A 20,383-nucleotide genomic window follows, 5' to 3' on the forward strand; every position below is an offset into this window, starting at 1 on the left:
GATTGTAGAGCAATCTGAACAGGGCTGAATTCCTCCCAAGCACTTTCCAATAGCAAGTCTGTCTACTTTATTGCAGGGCCCAGAGGTTCCCCCAAGATCGCCTGATAATAATTTGGTATTTGGAGGCTCCTGTGTCACTGCAGGAACTAAAGGAGGCTAAATCCATGCCTGATGGAGGAGAAGAGTTCTATGGTTATCTGCAAATTCTGGCCAGACAACATCTTGACGTCACTCCTTAGCTTCCATAACCTAGCCAAGCAAGAAGTTGCCTTTCCAAGACAAAGCAGTGTGCTCTAATGACTAACCCCTCAAAGTACTATGCCACTTTAACTATAGACCCATCTCCTCGATCAATCAGGATGGCAAGATGGAGCTGAGGAGCTCAGCAACATCAAGTCTGGAGTTGGTCTTTAATTCAACTAGCTCGGTTAGACGTGTCTGAACACCACATCACCTGACAGCATGGGGTGGTTTCCCAGTAAAATTTACAAACTCAGCTCAAGGGCGGCTGTGTTGCTTTCCTTTCCTTGACTGCTGAGAAAGTTTTTGACAGGGAACAATGGAAACACACCTTCTGAGCTGAAACAAACAAAGAGAAACAAAACATACTAACCAGCAAAAACCCCAAATTATCAATCTTGGGTTCTCTTGAAGGGTGGGAGTGTGTTTTATTTTCTCCTGTCGGACCCGTCGGAGCAAACACTATAGATGTCCTCCCTAAAATTCTGTCTTCCCTAGAGCAGCCTTGTAAATTAGCTAGGGTCCTAGGCTTGAGGCCTAAATCGACTTAAAATTGTCTCTAAATATGTACCTGGATGTGTTTGTACTTGCAGAGCATGCCCTCTTCATGTGCCTAGGGCTAGTAACTCCCTGTGACAGAGGCATATAAAGTATTCTGACTTTTTTTTTTCAATTTAATTCCATTTCCAATGAAATGGATTTTTAAAAATTTTCTCCAGAGTGTGCCATACTTCTCCAGCTATTATAGTTAATGTGTGTGTATCCTTGTGTATATGTGTGTTTGTGTGTGCGTATGTGTTTTCCTAGTGGTCACATGCTTACTAGGCAATTATGTAAATAAGCACAGATTCATAGACCAGCCAGGCCTGAGGAAAGAAGACATTATAAAGGGAGGGAGTATTTTAACAGTAGCTAAAGCTATCACACAAGGCACCCATTCTGCTCCCCTCAACAGCCACAGCCCACTTCATCATTGTCTTACCAATAAGGGGAAAGGATGGAGGTGATATTTTTCACAGAACCGCAGAGGTTTTGAACATATTTGCAACATTACTTTGAGTACACATGAGCAAAAATTCTGAATGACATCCAGGACCCCAGAAGCTCATTAGATCAAAGAGTGCGGGGCCCCTCAGAGTTACCAGAGATTATCTGCAGACTTCAGTGCAATCGAATGACCATGGTCCATTTTGATGGTCAGAGATAGGACTGAAAAATGGGTAGAAACAATTGCTTTAGCACTTTCTTCTGTACTTTGCCTATTAATGTTTTGTCTTTCAAAAGTATATTTTCTTCTAATTGTTTAATTGGCCAAATAATGGCTGCTTTGGGAGTTGTTTGTATGCCTTGGAAGGCCATGGCCTGCACTTTAAAAATAAGCTAAGTCCATTCTGCCCAGCACGAGCATTAGGACAGAGAATGCAGTTATTTTAGGATCCTTAAAAATTGCTTCCTTTATGGCACACTGGGTTGACGACTCATCTCGTGGGAGCCTTCATGGCACATTGCTGCTGTTCTGCAGGTCCCAGTACAATTCCTTCCCCCTCTCAGTGCCACGCCCCCCCCCCCCCCCCATTGCTAGCTACAACAATTTGATATCATATTCCCTTTTCAACTTCAAAGGAGATGGTAAGAAGCTATCAAATAATGCTTTAAAGAAGCAACTTGAGTTTCTTAAAAGAAAGGAAATGAATACATGCTGCATAATTACATTTAAAATGTAAGCCATGTTATTATGAGCTGCACTGAGATGAAGATTTGTTAGCAAACCAGTTTCAAGCACACTCACAGTGAAGTAAAATCATGTTTTTAGCATCTGACCATTGGGTAATATTATTCTTTGTTATCAAAAAAGAAATATCACCTGATTATAGTATACTAGACCTCCTAGAGGAAACACTCCAGTCCTAAGCTTGGTGTCTGAAAAGAAAAACAAAAATAAAGATTATGGATTTAGGTCAGGGAGACAGAGTGATATTCTGAAGACTGCGTTTACTCCCTTATCATCGGCCAACCAAGATGGAGTTCTGCATCCTGCGCATATCAGACATTTCAGTCCAATTTCACCAAAGCATCAGTGATGTTCTAGAAGCATCCCAGCAGATGGAGGATCCTAATGTATTTGTTCTGGGTATTTCCCAAGGCCCAGCCTGACTGGAGTGTGTGTACCAACAGGATGAATCCAATCAAGCTACATCCCCAATTTGGTTTCGGACTGGCCACTCTTGCATGTGCCAGTAGATTGTGGACCAGGACCAGCTGAGCAAACACAGTTGCAGAGTAGCCTCCTATGTTGCTAAGAAGCTCCTGCTACCCAGGTGCTTTGAACAATTGAGTGCTCCCTCTGGTTAAGTAGAGATGGCACCACCGGAGTTTTTCTTAGATGTGAGGCTCAATCCTTTACGGCAGCTATTATAACAAAGTGAAGGTTTTCTCCCTGGGAAGTGCAGCTTTTCTCTGTCTTTACTAATTCTGCCAGCCTGTGAGAGTAACCACCGTAGCTGGGCTTCTTCTCAGATTAATTGTCATGCCAGGTCTCCTTCCTGGGGAGCTGTGATGCTGCTCTGAGGTTGATTGCTGAGGTTGTAGTGGGTTTTTGTTTCTTTTTGTTTAGTTTTTCTTGATTGTTCTTCTTTCTCTTGAATGGCAAGAGAAGAAACACTTTCTCTAGCCCATGGCCAGGAAGGAAATGGGGAGTGAGCAACTTCTTAGTTCAACCTGGTTGCCACATAAAGGAATATCTCTCCTTGGACTCAGCCCCTAACTGGAAGCAAGAGCCACTGCCCCCTGAGACTGAGAGAGCAGTCCAAGGAGGAGATGAATCCATTCTGCCCTTTGTTTGGGTTTGCTTCCTGTCAGTGAGAGAATGCTGAGGCAGTTCCTGCTACGTGAAACTTTCATTTTTAAAACCAGGACAGTCCTAAACAGACCGCAATGAGTTGGTCAATCCCAGTTGGTATAGGCCCAATGATTTTTGCTGGTAAGATAGGATTGTCTTCCTCACCCAAAATGCCTTTAAGTGCCCTAAAATGGGTATTTTAAAATAAGAATAAATAATACAGATTATAGTAGAAAACCTGGAAAACATAAGAAACGAAGATGAAAGGAAAAGTCCCATGTAATTCCACCAGTTAGAGTTAACCACTGATGTCATTTGGATATGTGGCTTTCTAGTCTTGTGGATATCCTTTTAATCTCTTGTAATATAAAGTCTGACCATATGTGTCCTTGCCTTTGTTTGTGCTGGACTCTGTTAATATTTCTATAGTAATGGCTCACTTTGGGGAGATTGTGCCGCACAGAGTGTAGGAAGCACATTGGGTGTATTATTCCCAGTTTTGTATTTTGTATTTCCTTGGGGATGTGCAGGGGTTAAGAACGGGGGTCTGGCCATAGCTGGCCACGTCAGACTCTCATATGGTAAGTATCATAGAGCACATGAGGCCTGTGTTATGTGCTGGAAAGACTCAGGAAATGAGAGGTTCTCTTGTTCTGACAAGGCAGGCTGAGAGCTCTCATTTAGGGTCATCACTCCAGATAACTCCAAATGCAGTTTATTGCTCAACTGAAGCAGATGATCACTTTTTGCCTCCAAGTTCTTCACCCTACCTAGCTCCTTTCAAAGAGCTGAGTATGCTGGATCTTAAAGGGCCAAGCTAGTTACATCTCATACATTTCCTGATATTTAGGGATGCCTTCTCTTCCACTGAGGATCCCTTGGCTGTGCAAGGACCTCTGATGAGCTGGAGTCTCCTTTTGGTCACTCCCAGCTTTGCTTAAACTTGATGGAGTTTGCTGTCCAGTGATCCCCGGATCTTTCATCATGAAAGCCTTCCTTCTTCTCCTGATGTCTCAGGCCTCTAGACCTACACTGGGGTTCTGGCAAGGAGGCCTCTATCAATAGTATGACATCCAATAATATGTTAGTGTTGATATTTTGCACAGTAATATTAAGTTTAGGAGATTCTAAAAATGAGTTCAAATGAATAAGTTCCTGTGCTGTAAGAGATTAGATATGTGTGATTTCAGAACCAAAGTCAGGGGGGAATCCCAGAAAGAAAACAATAATATAATCCTAGTTTCTATATATTATTTTTATTCATTGCTGTATATGGGTAGACATCAGTATTCTTTTTTATCCTGTTACTATTAATTAACACATTTTTTAACCATGCCATTGAACTTTTGGGTGCATTAAAGTGGAACCCAAGCTCCTCCTTAGATAATAATGGCATTTGGACTGAGTGCCGTATTCCTAAATTTCCAATAAAGTGGTTGATATAGAGAGGACAGGATAAAGCCCTATAGTGTGCAGTTATATCAAAATAACTAGTCTCCACTTTAGGGAATGCCTTTACTAGAGATTACATGAAATGTCTGCTTATAAAATAAGCAGAGATTGCACCACTAAGCAGCCACCTGAATTGTTTTCCTACAGGAATGATTAATTTTCAGATCCATTTATGTTTTCATGCTCAATACTTACTCCCCTTCCCTGCAACACCCAAAGAGTTTACTTTTGCAAGTCATTTGGTCTTCAGTCTACTACTGAGGAATAAAGAGGCACTAACTGCTTTACCCAGGGTCAGAACTCATGTTCTTACCTTTTATTAATAGAGTACTTGAGCCTGATGGACTAACTGTCTCACATTTTCTCTATCTTGGTTTTACTTCCATAAACATCAATATCTTTACCCACATGATTTTTCCATCCTCCCCTTTTTTTCCGTATGTATTAGGGTTCAGGAACTATGATGCTAATGATCACATTTCTTCCTAGTTCCTAATTTCATTAGTGCCATTTCCTGATATCTACAGAAACAATTATCAATACATGTAGCTGCTTGAGCCTTATTTAGAAGGCTAGCCTTTCTTTCCCAAGTGCTGTCAGAATGTATACATTTAGTTTGTCTTTTTCCCTCTTAGGAGTCTTTGTTTTGAGTTGATGGCAAAATTCCTCTTTTTACATGTGAGATTTTTGATTTCACTGAATTCTACTTAGATTTTTATGGACATTGGATTTCAAAGAGGAAAACACTCATTTTCTTACTAAGATATTGGTGATACATAGCTATGCCATTGACTTCCAAACTCCTGAGCTTTGGGGAGGGAGACAGTGGCCAAGTAGCAGGCTGAATAAGATCATCACTCATGTCCTGAATCACTCACACTTTCCCTCTCGGGTTGTGTATATGCTCTGCCACTTCCTACATATTACATCCTGAGTTTTTAAGTAAAGTGGATCTTAGCCAGATTTGAGTCTAATGGCTGATTCATGGGCATGGTTCTTGGCATTAACATCTCAGTGCCCTCTTTTGTTCTCTTTGAGGATTCATGTCATTGAGGGCCTTTGTGCCTCCTCTTGTCTCAGTATGAGGAAGAGCTTTGGTGTGAGGGCAGAGCTATGTGAAGGGTTGCTGGATTGGGGGATTAGTTCATATGGTCCCCACGCCATCTATTTACTTTTGGAGAGAGGGGACTTTGAGTGGGTGGGTATGGATAGATGTTCCTCAAGGAAACCCTGCTGGCTAATGGGCACTACATCTGTGTATTACTGTGATTCTGTCTGTAAGCTCCCCATGTGGCCAAGGACCCCCCTCCTACCAGGGCACTTCCTGCCACCTCGTTGCACTGGTCTCAACCATTCAGCCTGCTGCTGCTGCACCATGTTGGGCTGTGGTAGGATAGGGAAGGGGTTCTGTTGATTGCTAAATGTTGCCTAAATTTATTTCCCTCTCCCAGATTTCATGCAAGAGAGTGGACCTAACACATGACTTGCATTCTCTTCCTATGTTCAGAAACTCCAGGGCTTGCCCACGTGTATGTATGAGTGACCAATGGAGCTTGGAATTCTTTATCTATATGATCTATCCAAAAATGAGATCTTTTGTACTGGAATTTGTGATGTAGTTGATCATTCAGAGCCAAACGCATATACCAATAAAGACAAGAGTGTCATATTTGTGGTCTCTGTTGCCTACTTTCATCACCTGCTAATACTTTTTCTTACATAGACTGGAGAATATAATTCAACATTGAGATTCCTCAAGGCACCACGAACAGAGCTCTAGAAGTTGTCTGCATTGGTTCCCCAGTTGCCCCAACATAGCCTCTCTGGGTTTTCTCGAAGCAACTCCTTCACTCAGGTAGGCCAGCACTAGGGTGAGGCAAGAATGTCACTCACTTAAGGCACAGAATTTAAAGTGACGCCAAAAGTGTCAGTACTCAAGATAAATAATATACTCATGCAACATTTTAAAAGATAAAAAAGAATGCAAAAGATCTATGAAGAAAATATCAAAATTTTAAATAAAGCCAGCATCATCCCAGGAGGGCTGGGATGAGTGTAAGATGAGTGAGCTTTGTCCTACAAGTTCAGGGTCAGATCCTGTCTTTCCTTAAAATTCTGATATTTTTGGCTGGGCATGGTGGCTCGCGTCTGTAATCCCAGCACTTTGGGAGGCTGAGGCGGGCAGATCACGAAGTCAAGAGATCAAGACCCTCCTGGCCAACATGGTGAAACCTCGTCTCTACTAAAAATACAAAAATTAGCTGGGTGTGGTAGTGCATGCCTGTAGTCCCAGCTACTTGGGAGGCTGAGGCAGGAGAATCGCTTGAACCCAGGAGGCGGAGGTTGCAGCGAGCCGAGATCATGCCACTGCACTCCAGCCTGGCGACAGAGAGAGACTATGTCTAAAAAAAAATTCTGATATTTTTTAAGCACAAATATTTGCATTCAATTTTATCAAGAACTATTGCATTACACTTAATATAATTTATCTCAATAACTGAATTTTTAGCATTTCCTTAAATTGTGTGCACAAAGCAAGAATCTCACTCCCCTTAGCCTTGGCCTTGGCCTCAGGGCTCCTTCTGGCCTGGATCTTGTGTAAACCTCTGGCCTTTGCAAAGCTGTTATGTGTACATAAACTTCTCAGTGGATTATCTGTCAGTCTTCGGATACTTCCTGAGTTCCTGGCCTAATTGTCCTTCCTCACTGCCTCATCTTCCCTTGGAGATGCAGTCCCCTGTCTCCCTTTTGTTCAGCCAGCCTCAGCATCTCCAGCAGTAACCATCCTGTGCTATCTACTGAAATAGCAGATAAGTGCATGCTCATCTTCTCACTACATTTTTAAAATTTTTATTTGTTGTATGTGACTCTCCAGAGTGAGGAAATGAATGAGGCTGCCAAAGAGAGAGAGAGAGAGAGAGAGACAGAGAGAGAGAGAGAGACGGAGAGTGAGGCAGAGACAGAGACAAAGAGAGATAGATTCTTTGGAAAAGGACAGGAGGGAGGATCAGGGGACTTACTCAGTAAGTCTGAGAAATAATCTAGGGGAAAAATGGATAAAATTTTTAAAAAATAAGTGGAATTCTTAAAAAAATCTATATTGCTTTTGTCCCCCACATTTGGAGATGTATGATACATTTGCTAAGTTGAAGATACAGTATTTGAGATTTAAAATACTCCATTTTCACTCAGCCAGTTTCTTAATGCCACGAGATCTTTTTGTAATATTTGCATTCTCTATTTTTAGATAATTCCTACCTAATGCTTTTTATGGGCCAGGCCCCATGGATTGTATTTTCACATTTAAAAAATCCTAATAATTGCTGCAGTATAGATATTACTCTGTTTTACAGATGGGAAAAGTGAGACTCAGAAAGGTTAGGAGGAAAAGGAAAATGCAAATTCCATCCTGAACAAGGGGTTGTTATTGAAGCCCAGGTGGACGTCCTGAAAGTGAGGACTCTTTCTAGCCCAGTGCTGCTCATCCTTTCCAAATTAATACCCAGCAATTTTCTAACTCAGCAAGAGGAATTGTAGTGTGGCATTGCCCCTTTCATGTGGGTGATCAAGTATGCCAGGGTGTATTAACCTTCGGATCTGAAGGGTGAGGAGTGTCCACATGGTGGGTACTGAACTTACTGATGAAGGAGGAACCTGCCAGTGGGCAGAGCCCAGGCCATCTATGGTACAATGATTGATATAGGCTCACTGGCCTGTGATGTTTTCTCTCTCAGTAGTGTCTTTAAGAAATGTTAAATGATCATGAATATAAATCCCTTATTTTTATTTTTTTGCCAATTAAAATTATGTAAAATTCCACTTTTTCTTTTGCCAAGCCCTCTCTGAAAAGTTTACATTTTTAGTTTTAGTTCAGAAAATCCTAGAAAAAGCAAGCTATACCATAGATCTCAGACTCTTTCTTGAGTGGCTTCACTCCTCTGAGATTAGCATATCTGATTTCCTAGGTGAACTTGATATCCAAGAAAAGAATTCAAAGTGTGCCAACTGTGTTTGGGAGCACAATGAGGTGCACATATTTGCTGAGTTTCTGTAGGCAATGCTGGGAGGAGTGAGAACCCACAGCTCCTGGGCAGGGTCACCCCGTACAAGGAGGCCAAGGGAACACAGTGGCTAGTAAAGCCTTCTTTTCAGCATCCTATGGGGAACCAGCCTTGATGCCAATCTTATGAGCATCGTGGAGGACAGACAAGTACTCCTCTGGCTCACCTTCTACAACTCGTTCCTTCATTTTCCATTCAAAGGTCCATGTTTCCAAACTGGCTAATTGAATGGAGTCAAAATTTCTATAGATCTTTATGCTTTAGAGAGCCATTTTAAAAACAAGAGTTGGCATTCATACGTGGCATTCTTCCAAGCCTGCATCTACGTGCTTCATAAAGTCAGGAGATATCAAGGAGCTGATATTCTTGAGCACTTTGTGACAGACACACACGTTGACCAATATCTCATATAAGTCTTTTAATAGGGAGAGTAACACATGTTCTTTAAAAACATCATACAACACTTCTTTACTGGGCTTGGTAAGTGCAGATGAGTTAGAACGGCAAGGTTAGCCAAAATGAATAATTATTTTCTGACTCAATGTTTATTCTCTTAATTATCTTGATAACTTTGAAAAGACCATAGTTTGGAGTATGAATTATTCAAATGTAGTTCAAAGTCCATTGTGACAAGTAATAAAATACATTCAAAATATTGTTTACTAGAGAGTTCCAAGCCCGCTGAACCTCCATGCATTATCAGCTACAAAGCTGCAGAGCGTGGCCAGCCCTTTGGGGTTGTGGAGATGCAGCCAGAGAGTGGTTTGGAGAAACTAATTAGAATGTGACTTCAGAGAAAAGGGGCTGAAATATTTCCAAACAGAGAATTTGATGAGTCCTTTGCTTTCCCTGGGGTGGGGGTTGTGTATGTTTCTGCATGAATCTCGAAACATTTGCCAGTATGGAAAATTTTCCCAACGAGAGGAGATAAAACAAATCTCTGACTAATAAGACTGTCTGGGACCTTTAACAATAAAACTCCAGGATGAGGAGGGGACAACAAGGGTAGGAATGAAAGTTCAGATTAGGTTCAGGGTATATGTCGTATGTCTCTGTTGGATGATGAACGTGTAATCAGGAAGTCACGTCTCACCAGGAATTCAGTGGCAGTAGTCAATGACTGATATAAAAAATTGCAGATGGAAATAAATACTTATTGGCAATTTTGTAAATTCTGAATCATGGTCTGTTCAACGAACAAACAAGTGCTTTGGTATCTCCAGCTCTTAGAACAGTGCCCAAGACATTGTAGGTTTATAATAAATACGTAGTAAACTGAATGCACAAAGGAATGGATGATCTTATCTACTTTGCCTGTCATCTTACTGTAGCTTTGGGAAGAAAATACATCTCTACTTCATTGAGCTTCAGGCATCTCTAGTATTTGCCTATGATTCTGGTAGGAGCAGAAGGTTGGTTATCTTTCCTTTTGAATTGCATATTAGCTATGCCCATTGCTATGTCTGTTCAGTGTTGGGTTTGAAGCTTTTTCTCTTGCTCTTTCTGTCCCACCTCCTAAGTAATTTATGTTTTGAGAATTCTCCTGTCTGGTTTTGTAACTTGGGTTTCAGGTATGCTAAAGCTTTATGTTTTGTATTATGAGAGAATAATTTCTCACAAGGCCTAATGCTGAAGTTTTAATGGAAATATACATATTTCTCTCATTGAATTTACACAATAGTCATATGGTGGGTATCCTTGTTGCTTTAATCACACAGAAGGAAAACAGTAAGGCACAGAGAAATTAGGCAACTTGCCCAAGAACACACAGCTACTAGGCAGGAGAGCTAGGAGTTGAACCCAGATACCCAAACCCTAGCATCGGTTTTTAATGCACACACTGAATTCGTGCCCATCTCTCTGTCTAGCCATCAAGCCAGGCTTCTTTCACACTGCCACCAACACACACTCACACACTGACCCACAATGGATTTGAGGCAGTTTACATTAGAAATGCAGCCAGTTTAACTGATGAGATGGGTATCTGCAACTTTCTCATTTTCCCTGTCATTTAAATCCTGAAATTTCTTCCCATACTATAAAACACTGTTTAGATTCAAAATTGACAACAAGGGAGAGTATGATTCCAAATGGTAAAGGCCAGGCCAGAGTCTCAAGTCCTTCATCTTTGATGGAGAGCCACCCCTTGGCCACTGCCAAGGGCCAAGGTGATTTGGAAGGTGATGGTAGCAAGTTACCAGGTGGTCTTTTATTTGTGGCTTTGCTCAGCTTAGTTTTTCTCAAATATGCAAGAAAGCTGGAGGACACCACTGTTGGAGGAGATCTGTATCTATTTATCCTTAACCCCATGTCTGGTAGCAAGCCACTTGGCTGTTGGCCGTTGTCAGCAAGCAAAAGCTCTTGGACCTGTGTTTTTCACTGTGTCATCTCTTTTGTTCTAGTGTGTGTGTGTGTGTGTGTGTGTGTGTGTGTGCGCGCATTATAATAACTAGAAATACTTTCTTTTATTTATTTTTTTTTCCAAGTCGGAGTTTTCACTCTTGTCGCCCAGGCTGGAGTGCGCGATCTCGGCTCACTGCAACCTCCGCCTCCTGGGTTCAAGCGATTCTCCTGCCTCAGCCTCTTGAGTAGCTAAGACTACAGACAGGCACTACCACACCTGGCTAATTTTTTGTGTGTTTTTAGTAGAGATGGGGTTTCACCATGTTGTCCAGGCTGGTCTTGAACTCCTAACCTCAGGTGGTCTGCCCGCCTCAGCCTCCCAAAGTGCTGGGATTACAGGCATGAGCCACCACACCTGGCCTACTAGAAATACTTTCTAAGAATCAAATCCCTGCATCCAAACTGGTATCTATCAAATCTGAGTGGCTAGAGGTGAGGCCAAATAATCTGCATTGTTAAAAAGCCCCCAGATGATTAGGATAAATGTAAGAGTTTGGGGATCACAGTTCCAGGTTAGACCCATTGTGGAAGGTTCTCATCCAGAAGGACCATGAAGCTGGGTAAGGTGACGTGAGGTGTCAAGCTCCCTGAGGACAGGCTTGTACCTTGGTTGCTGGTAAGCTTTTTCCTAGCCTTCCCGGCTTTGCTGATACCTGGTTACCCTTCCTGGTTGCAGTACAATTCTTTTAGGTTTTAAAACATGGAACTATTTCACTCATGGGGGTTTAGGGCACAGGGATTGTGGTTTTGAGGGTATAGTAGAACAGGAGTTGAAAAGGCATTTAAGGGATGGTCTTGTCATTCTAATGACAAGCGCAATGTCTCCATGAGGCCATGGTTCTTGTTTTTGCATAATCAACATGGAACTTGATCCATTCATGAGGTAAGGATTCTCTGTGCACCAACAATACACCTGACATGGGTCACCAAATGGCGGATGAGAAGAATCTACTGATTGATATTTTCACAAACACTTCATAAAGTTGCTAAAATGCCAAAACTCCTAAGCTTAACTATTTGAAAAGGATTGGCAACTTTTTAAATCTATATAATCAGCAAAATGCAGAAATGCCCAAACTGGGTGAGATTAGGCTCAATCCTTCTAATAATTCGGTATCAAAATAATTAGAAACTGGAGTTGCATCAAAAGTTTTCTCAAAATTCAAGTTCACTAACCTAGTTGACTTTTCTCAGAGAAAATATGCTATAATAATGTCAAATTATCAGAATGTTGGTTGTATAATTTAGTACTTAGTATAAGGAATTATTGGGACATCATTTTATTCCTCCTTGCAAATTCTTAAGTTTCTTTTGGAATTTCATTTTATGTGATTTGATCTGTACAAAATAATGTAAGAAGAGAATGGGACAGATGGAGAGAAATGATTGAATCACTGTGTTTCAATGAAAAGTGTTCAAATTGCATTTCACTACATAATGAATTCTGCTTCAACTTACTTTGACATAAATAAGATTGGGTAAGAGAAACCAGAAGTAAATCAAATAAATTAATAAAACTATCAGAGCTGCTTCAATTTTGGTCCTCAGACAGTGTCTGCTTATTTGTATAATAAAACCTGCTCTTATAAATTAAAACCCTTGCATATAACTCAGTTGAAAGCAAAAATTTAACGAAGAGCTAGAAAATTTGGAGGCCTGATTAGGGCACCTTCTAATTTTACAAATATCAATTTTTTTTGAAAGTTGAAAAACTGAAATTTGCAACCTAGAAGAGTGACCTTCAACTTTCAATTAGACTTTTTTTAAAAAAAGAAGATGGAAGATGCAGACATGCATGCAACATCGACGATTAGCTGTTCTTCATATTTTCCTAATTATACGCATTTACTGAACATGAGGACATTTTTGCATTTTGTCTAGACGAAGGCTGTGTCTCCACTGGCATAATATATCACGACGTTTGTGAGTCTTGTGCAAAATTGAATTTGCATCTCTGCCGCTGCTTGTAGAGTTCATTATCTTGCAATACAACCACTGGGAAAAATACAATTTTCTGTGTTTAATAAAACTGTTGTCTTCTCATAGTGCTTACGATGCTTGAACAATTTGTCAGGCACTATTTATCACAGATGCTGAACACTAATTATACTGTGTGTAGTGCCTGTAAGAGTGATTTTAAATATTTTCTTTATTTAATATGTATCAGTGCAACCAGGGTTTTTTGCAACCACACTATTATTTGCATTTCTGAGAATCAATGTGTCTTTTCGCAATATTAAACATAAAAGAAAAGGCCACTAAACTAAGAGTAGAACATGTAAAATATGTACTGGATATAGTCAGGAGGCAAGGAAACTGATGGAAAACTCAGTCTCTTTGCTCCCTAGTTAGCCTAGGGCTGTAGAAAGAAGTAGGGCATTGGCCAGTCTGAAATATGTCTCCAGGTCTAATTAATACTTTATAACTTTCTAGGATAGAGATAATCATTGAAGTCCCTCCAGGCTACTCAATTCTGCACTCTGTGATTTAAGTAAATCAGAAGTTATTTAGCATGGCTTCACTAATCAGAAACTTGAAAGACCAGAGGCCTGTTTTCAGATGATCCCTTGAAAATGAGATTCAAATGACCAACCACTAAAAGAATCAAGTGCTAAATCACGAGATCGAGACCCTGAAACATAGTCTCCAGCTATTACGTGTTTTTTTGAAGAATGGCTATCATACAAACACAATTTCAGCAGGTCTTTATATTAAAGACACCATTTAAATGGGAACTGCATCAGGTGTTCTTTGTATGGTAATAAACTGAGTACATAAAATGAATGTGTAGCAGAATAGAAGTTATCTTTTTTTTTCTTTTAATAATCCTCAGAAGCATCATGTCAAACACATGGAAAACCCTTAGACTGAAACAATAAACAGAGTTATTTTGGGCAACTTTGAAAGAAAAGAAGGTAAAGAAGGTCTATTTCCTATGAGACTCATTGGAATCCAGTATTCAAAATGGTTTTCCTACTGCCATCTTGAAGAATTCTGTGCTTTGTTACTATTATGTTTTCACCAAAAAAATAATTAGCTGGTTGGGCCTGGTGGCTCACGCCTGTAATCCCAGCACTTTGGGAGGCCGAGGCAGGTGGATTATGAGGTCGAAGTCAGGAGTTCGAGACCAGCCTGACCAACAGGGTGAAACCCCCTCTCTACTAAAAATACAAAAATTAGCCTGGTGTGGTGGTGGCGCCTGAGTAACCTCCCAGCTACTCAGGAGGCTGAGGCAGGAGAATCGCTTGAACCTGGGAGGCAGAGGTTGCAGTGAGCTGAGATTGCACCACTGCACTCCAGCCTGGGTGACAGAGCAAGACTTCGTCTGAAAAAAAAAAAAAAAAAAAAAGAATTAACTGAAAGAGAACTTTAGAGAATACAGAACACCTGTAGATGGGAAATGGGATTTCTAACTCTCTAGGTCAAGACTATATACTTTCATAGGTATATGAAATGTGTGACCAGTATAAATATATGTGACCAATGAGACCCCTATGAAGAATTTGTTGTGGACTCAGGTAAAGCAGTGCCACACAAAGAAATTCACCCAAAGAGGAAGTAATGGTTACAACTCTTCATGAGGTTGATGTTGTCTTCCTGTATTTTTTCCTGGAAGGCAACAGTTTAGTTTGGACCATGATCCCATGGGAAGAAGCTTCCAAAGCTTTTGGAGCTGTTGGTCACCTCACCTCCTTAATGCCCAACATGTGTTGGTTTGGAGAAATGTAATTGCCACCCAGGCACTGCCTAGGCTTGGGTATTCAAGTCTAGCCTTAATTATCACAGAAGCTCAGGGCCACTGCCATTCCCTGAAGCCCCTGATCTAACATGGGGCCTCCAACTGTTTCAGATGAGTCTTTGTCTTAGTGACACAGGCACATTCTCTTTTTCTGTTCTGTTGCTGCACAGTGGTATCTGAGGCCTGCCACTAGAGTCTGTTCGCCTAATGCCGTTCCTTGAATATATTGCATGAGAAGATTCTTTTCTGCTTTTTTATCCCACCGTCTCCTGTTACCTTTATGTCAACACTTTCTCCTTGAGCTGACCCCTCATCAGCTTAAAACCAGTTCTTGCTTCTAGATTTTGCTTAGCTTGTGTTTTCTGGGCCACCAAATACTTTTCACTGGGTAATGTAAAAGGAGACAGAGCAAGCCAGGAAGCAGATGTCTCTTGGGTGGTGTGTGTCTTTGAGAGTTGGAATTTGAAATCTCTGTATGAAAGGAACAGTGAATGGGTGTAATTAGTCAGGCTGATGAAGGAGTAAAACCTGGTAAGCAGTTTTTCTTGACTGGCTTAATGAAAAGCATTAGCTATCAGTTTCTGTCTAAACGCGCTGAGGGTAAAACAAGTGTGGGGTTTGAACAAAAGATAAGATTCAGCGTGGGCTTGGACTCCGTTCCCAAGAATAAGTTTTGCTTGGGCGGAAAGTATGTGGTTCATCCGAAAAAAAAAAAATCAATGATTTGTGGCAGTTCTTCGTGCATTTTATTTCAGGATAATTTATAATATTTCAGGAAATGTAAGGGGTTCTCGCAAAGGCCCAAGCTGGTATTTTATAACCAAGTATGAATGTGTTGCTCCTTTTCTTCTCATCCCCTCAAGCCAGACACTTTCTGTAGGTCAGTTTTCAGGGCCAAGGAATCTTTTGGGGGTTAACTTACGGTTATCTTCCATCAGCTTTTGTCCTCCCCTGTGGCATGGACCTAGCCTAAGACCTTAAGACCTGCTCACCTCCAAGTGACTAGCAAGAAATTAAGTACCCCCTGGAGGGGAAGATTTCCTGCTCTCAAAGAAATTTTTAAAATATACTCTAACATCACTTATGATGCCTTTAAAGGCCTCGGAGACAAAAGATGTGAGTTTCTAGAAGAAAATGATTTTATATCATTGCTTGACTATACTAAGCTGTAGTAAGGATTCTTCATGCAGCAAGACCAAATACCCCAATGATCAGCTCAAGTCCAGAGGGTGGCCCAAGATGCTGTTTCCTTTTTTGACCATCTTCCAACAGTCACTGCCTCCAGGGACAGCAGATAGCCATTTCCAGCAGGACCAGCGGCATCCATTCTCAGCTTGACTTTGTTACGTAGATTTCAGCTTTCTGGCTCGGACCCCTGTGAAAAAATCTCTTAAACTGGGAAACTACAAAAGGGCTGGATCCACATTTTTTTTCCTTAAAGGGAAGATTATTTGTTAGTGCTAATTGAGGTTGCAGATTATTTTCTTGATGTTGTGGGGACAAAAGTGACACATGATCTTACTTTCTGTCCTATTTGATTAAAATTCAGATAAATGTTACAAGGGATGACAAAACCCATTTTTTTTAAAGGTACACAATGTCTGGATAAACTACAGAGTGGAACAGAAAACAAAACAAATCCAGCCTTATATTTTTTTTCCACATAGTTAATAATGGAAGAAAAAGCCAGCCAGGACAAAGAAAGCAGAATAAAAATGTGGTTCTTGGGTTCAGATGTTAGAGATGAGCATTGAGAACTTAACCAGTTCTGGAAAGGGAAGGAGAAAGAAAACTTTGAGACTTGCCATCTGCTAAGTGTTTCCACATACGTTATCTCAGCTAAACTTCACCTTCAGGCAATTTCTTATAGATGGGGAAAGGGATGCTTGAAGAGTTTAAATAACAGACTCACAGCTCAGGCAGAAAGTGGCAGAGAACACTTCGGGAGGACATGGCGGGTGGATCACAAGGTCAAGAGACCGAGACCATCCTGGCCAACATGGTGAAACCCCGTTTCTACTAAAAATACAAAAAAAAAAAATTAACTGGGCGTGATGGCAGGCACCTGTAGTCGCAGCTACTCTGGAGGCTGAGGCAGGAGAATCGCTTGAACACGGGTGGCAGAGGTTGCAGTGAGCCGAGATAGCGCCACTGCACTCCAGCCTGGCAACAGAGCAACACTCCGTCTCAAAAAAAAAAAAAAAAAGTGGCAGAGAAGAGACTCAAACCCAGGTTCCCTGCCCTCAAAGCCACCCCAGGGACTTCTGTCTTTACCTTTTTGTAACCAGGCACTGGTCACCAATCCTATAAAAATCTCTAAGAGGTTGGACCCAGTGCTTAGAGTACTCAACGTATTATAAAGTTCACCTGACCCCAGAGACCTGCTTCAACCCATAATAGCAAAAGCGTTGAGTCCATGATCAGGACAAATCACAAGTCACACAACCTGCTTTAGGTTAAGTCTCTGGGAAGCCCAGCCTTCATTTTTGGCTAATTGCCTCATTGGCAAACTTTCCCCATTATTTATTAATGACAGCAATTTTTTTAAAAGTGGCTCTTTAAAAACACTTTTAAAAAATCTTTCTGTAATTCTAAAATACCTTTGATACGTTTAAGTAAGACTCAAAAATACTTTTGTATTTTATTTTTTATTTATTCATTTATTTTTGATTCAGAGTCTCACTCTGTTGCCCAAGCTGGAATGCAATGGTGCAATCTCAGCTCTCTGCAACCTCCACATCCTGGGTTCAAGTGATTCTCATGCCTCAGCCTCCAGAGTAGATGGGACTCCAGGTGTGCACCACCACACCCAGCTCATTTTTGCATTTTTAGTAGAGACGAGGTTTCACCCTGTTGGCCAGGCTGGTCTAAAACTCCTGGCCTCAAATGATCCACCAAACTTAGCCTCCCAAAGTGCTGGGATCACCGGCATGAGCCACTGTGCCTGGCCAATATTTTTGTATTTTAAATGTGGACATGACATATCATTGGTGGCATATTCTAAAAGTATAACTTATTCAATCTTCACTAGGATTTAGTTTTCAGAAAAAATTGTCCTGACACCACCATCATTATTACCAGTATCGAGACAGTTGCCTCAGACTTGAGTTTTAATCCTAGCCTCACAGCTTCTACTCTTATGTGGCCCTGGGCAAGTCACACAACCTCAATCAGCCTCAGGTTCCATTCTGAAAAATGGTAGTAGCAGCATTATAAAGATGTAAATGTCTGCTGTTTGGGGGCCTTATTAAGAGCAAGCTGCTGCACTTAGCACTTTGCTTACATGAGTAAAATGAGGATAAGAATGCCCAACTTCTTTAGTTCTTTTGCATCTTCAGGGATTTCCAATACACATACATCTAGCATGATGCCTGGCATGTTGTAGTCAGTAGCTGTCAGTCCTGCTCTCCTCCTCTTTACTTCCCCCTCCCTCACCTTAGGTCACACTAGGTCACTAATAACTCAGGACCTCTTGTTAAGGTCTTCAATAAAACATGGCGGTGATGGGTGACAGCAGGTCCATGGGTGTGACTGATCAGTGCTAATGGCTGTGACCCTTACCATCCTCATGTGACAGGCTCAGAGCCAGACTGGGGCTAATTGATTCTATTACAATTAGAGATTTAACCTATAGGGGGTACTCAGAATCTTTTTTATGAAGGGGCCATTTGATGAACTGCTGGGGTAAGGATCCATTTCTTAGCCTTGGCTTTAGGTTGCTTGTCCCAGGTAGGGAAAATGTACATTGGACTTTCTTGATCTTTTCTCATCCTGTAGGATCAGTTATAGCTGACCATTTGAATGAAATCTCCTAGTTACAGAAGCAGTAATTTGAAAGAAAAGTAATTAAGGGATCTAGAGAAAATTGTGAGATATAAATGAAATTTCCATCTTCCTACTGCCATAATATCTTCAAAGGATCCCATTAGCAATCACCTTGGGATGAATGCCGTGATTAAAAAATGCTTATCTGTGGTAATGGAACAAAGACTTAGGACACAAGGCTACCCTGGATTATATAACGACAAAGAAATACACCTGAATCTGGGAGATTATCTTCTTGTGAATTATAAGGAAATGCTTCTCAGTCATCTTCATTGAAGTACTGACTGGCGGACAGAAGTCTGAGAGTATAACTCTAAGGTGCTTTCTTCAATTGTAATATATCTTTGAAATCTCAGATTTTATTTTAAACATATGCTTTGTGATCTAATTCTGTGTGACAAACCACCCCACCATTAGTGGCTTAAAATAAGAACAATTTACTTTTCCCATAGTCCCATATGTCAACCTGGCTGTTTACTTCACCATGTGGTGTCAGTTTGATAGGAAAGTCCAAAATGGTTTCTTGCCTATGACCAATAGTTGGTGATTGCTGGCCGGGAATTCAGCTGGAATTGTCAGCCAAGGGACCCAGTTCTCATGGATGCTTGTGCTTCTTCACATCGTGGAGGACTCAAGATGGTCAAGCTTTTTTTAAAAAAAAGTGCCAGGCCTTCTGAAAGCTTAGGTTCTAGAATGAGCACTGTTTCACCTTCCCTGCATTCTTTTGGTTAAAATAGCCTAGATTCAAGTGATGAGATTATACGAGAGCATGAAAACAGGAAGACACGGTGCATTGGAGGCCATCAAAGCAATAGTGCAATACAACATGGGAATTTTGCACACTCTTCCAGAATACATATTGTATATGTGTTATAAAAATATATTCTCCCAAATAGTCAAGTAAAACGAACTCTTGTATAAGCTGTGGCAATATGCATTCCATGGTTTTGCTTACCTTGGCACACTACTGTGGACATGCCACTAGGGAAGTAAGTGCCAGGATTTTCTTCTTTTCTCAGCTGAAAGGTTAGGTCTTGGGACCCAGTAGGGCGGAGCTGGGACGAGAGTAGAATACAGATGGTTAGTCCACATATTAATCTCACTTAGTGTGCATGTATGACTGAATCCCAAAGCTAAATACAAGTGATTTTTATTGATGTTCATGTCTATGTTTTCATCCTTTACCCGTAGAATTAAGTTATAAATTAGAACCTAGAGAAGTATGGGAAAGACCCTGTTTTATTAAGATGTCCAGGGATGTAACTTAATTTGCTTGGCTCAGCTAATATAGTCAGCTTAATAAAATCTTTACCAGCATGTGTCACACTAAAACTGTTTTTTTTTTTTTTAAAGAGGTGAACTTAGGCCGGTATGATATCAAGATGGATATAGGCTAGGAGAGCTGCAGGGTATGGTTTTAGTAACCCAGTCTGATTTATTTCCCTAAGGGTGGAGGAGTTTGTTCACTACAATCAGTAACAAGGGTACTTTGAAATAGCACAGCAGCCGGAAAACAAATCATATATCTAAATGTATCTGCCCTTGTTTCAGGCCAAAGTCTGCAAATTATCCAAAGGACATTTTTCTTGCTTAAGTTATCTGAGCTCTGCTGCTGCACAGGATTGTATATTACACTCACTCCTGTAGGGCCCAGAGAGAGGCCCCAAGCAGTAGGTTCCACATAGGCAAAGTACAGAAAATATGCACTGTCCTGATTGCCTTAGCTCTGTCTCTCACATCTTAAACCTGTGTGAGAGATTCCATGTGGCATGTCCCCAAAGCTAACATTGCCAATTCTGAAACCTGACTTCTAAAGACTGGTAT

General features: G+C 41.0%; 1 protein-coding gene across 4 annotated transcripts in view; it reads left to right on the top strand.

Annotated features, from left to right (window-relative positions):
• Positions 1-20,383, top strand: part of NTRK2 (neurotrophic receptor tyrosine kinase 2) — a 359,572-nt gene that overhangs the window by 200,908 nt on the left and 138,281 nt on the right. The window contains exon 14 of one of the 4 annotated variants that reach the window (XM_009244553.4): positions 77-6,201. The exons of the other annotated variants lie outside the window; for them this stretch is intronic. Within the exon in view, the coding sequence (XP_009242828.4) occupies positions 77-105 (29 nt within the window). The 3' untranslated portion in view covers positions 106-6,201. Of the gene's footprint in view, positions 1-76; positions 6,202-20,383 lie in introns of those variants that run through there. 4 annotated transcript variants of the gene reach the window in all.

This window comes from Pongo abelii, chromosome 13, assembly GCF_028885655.2.
Source record: "Pongo abelii isolate AG06213 chromosome 13, NHGRI_mPonAbe1-v2.0_pri, whole genome shotgun sequence".
NCBI lineage: Eukaryota > Metazoa > Chordata > Mammalia > Primates > Hominidae > Pongo > Pongo abelii.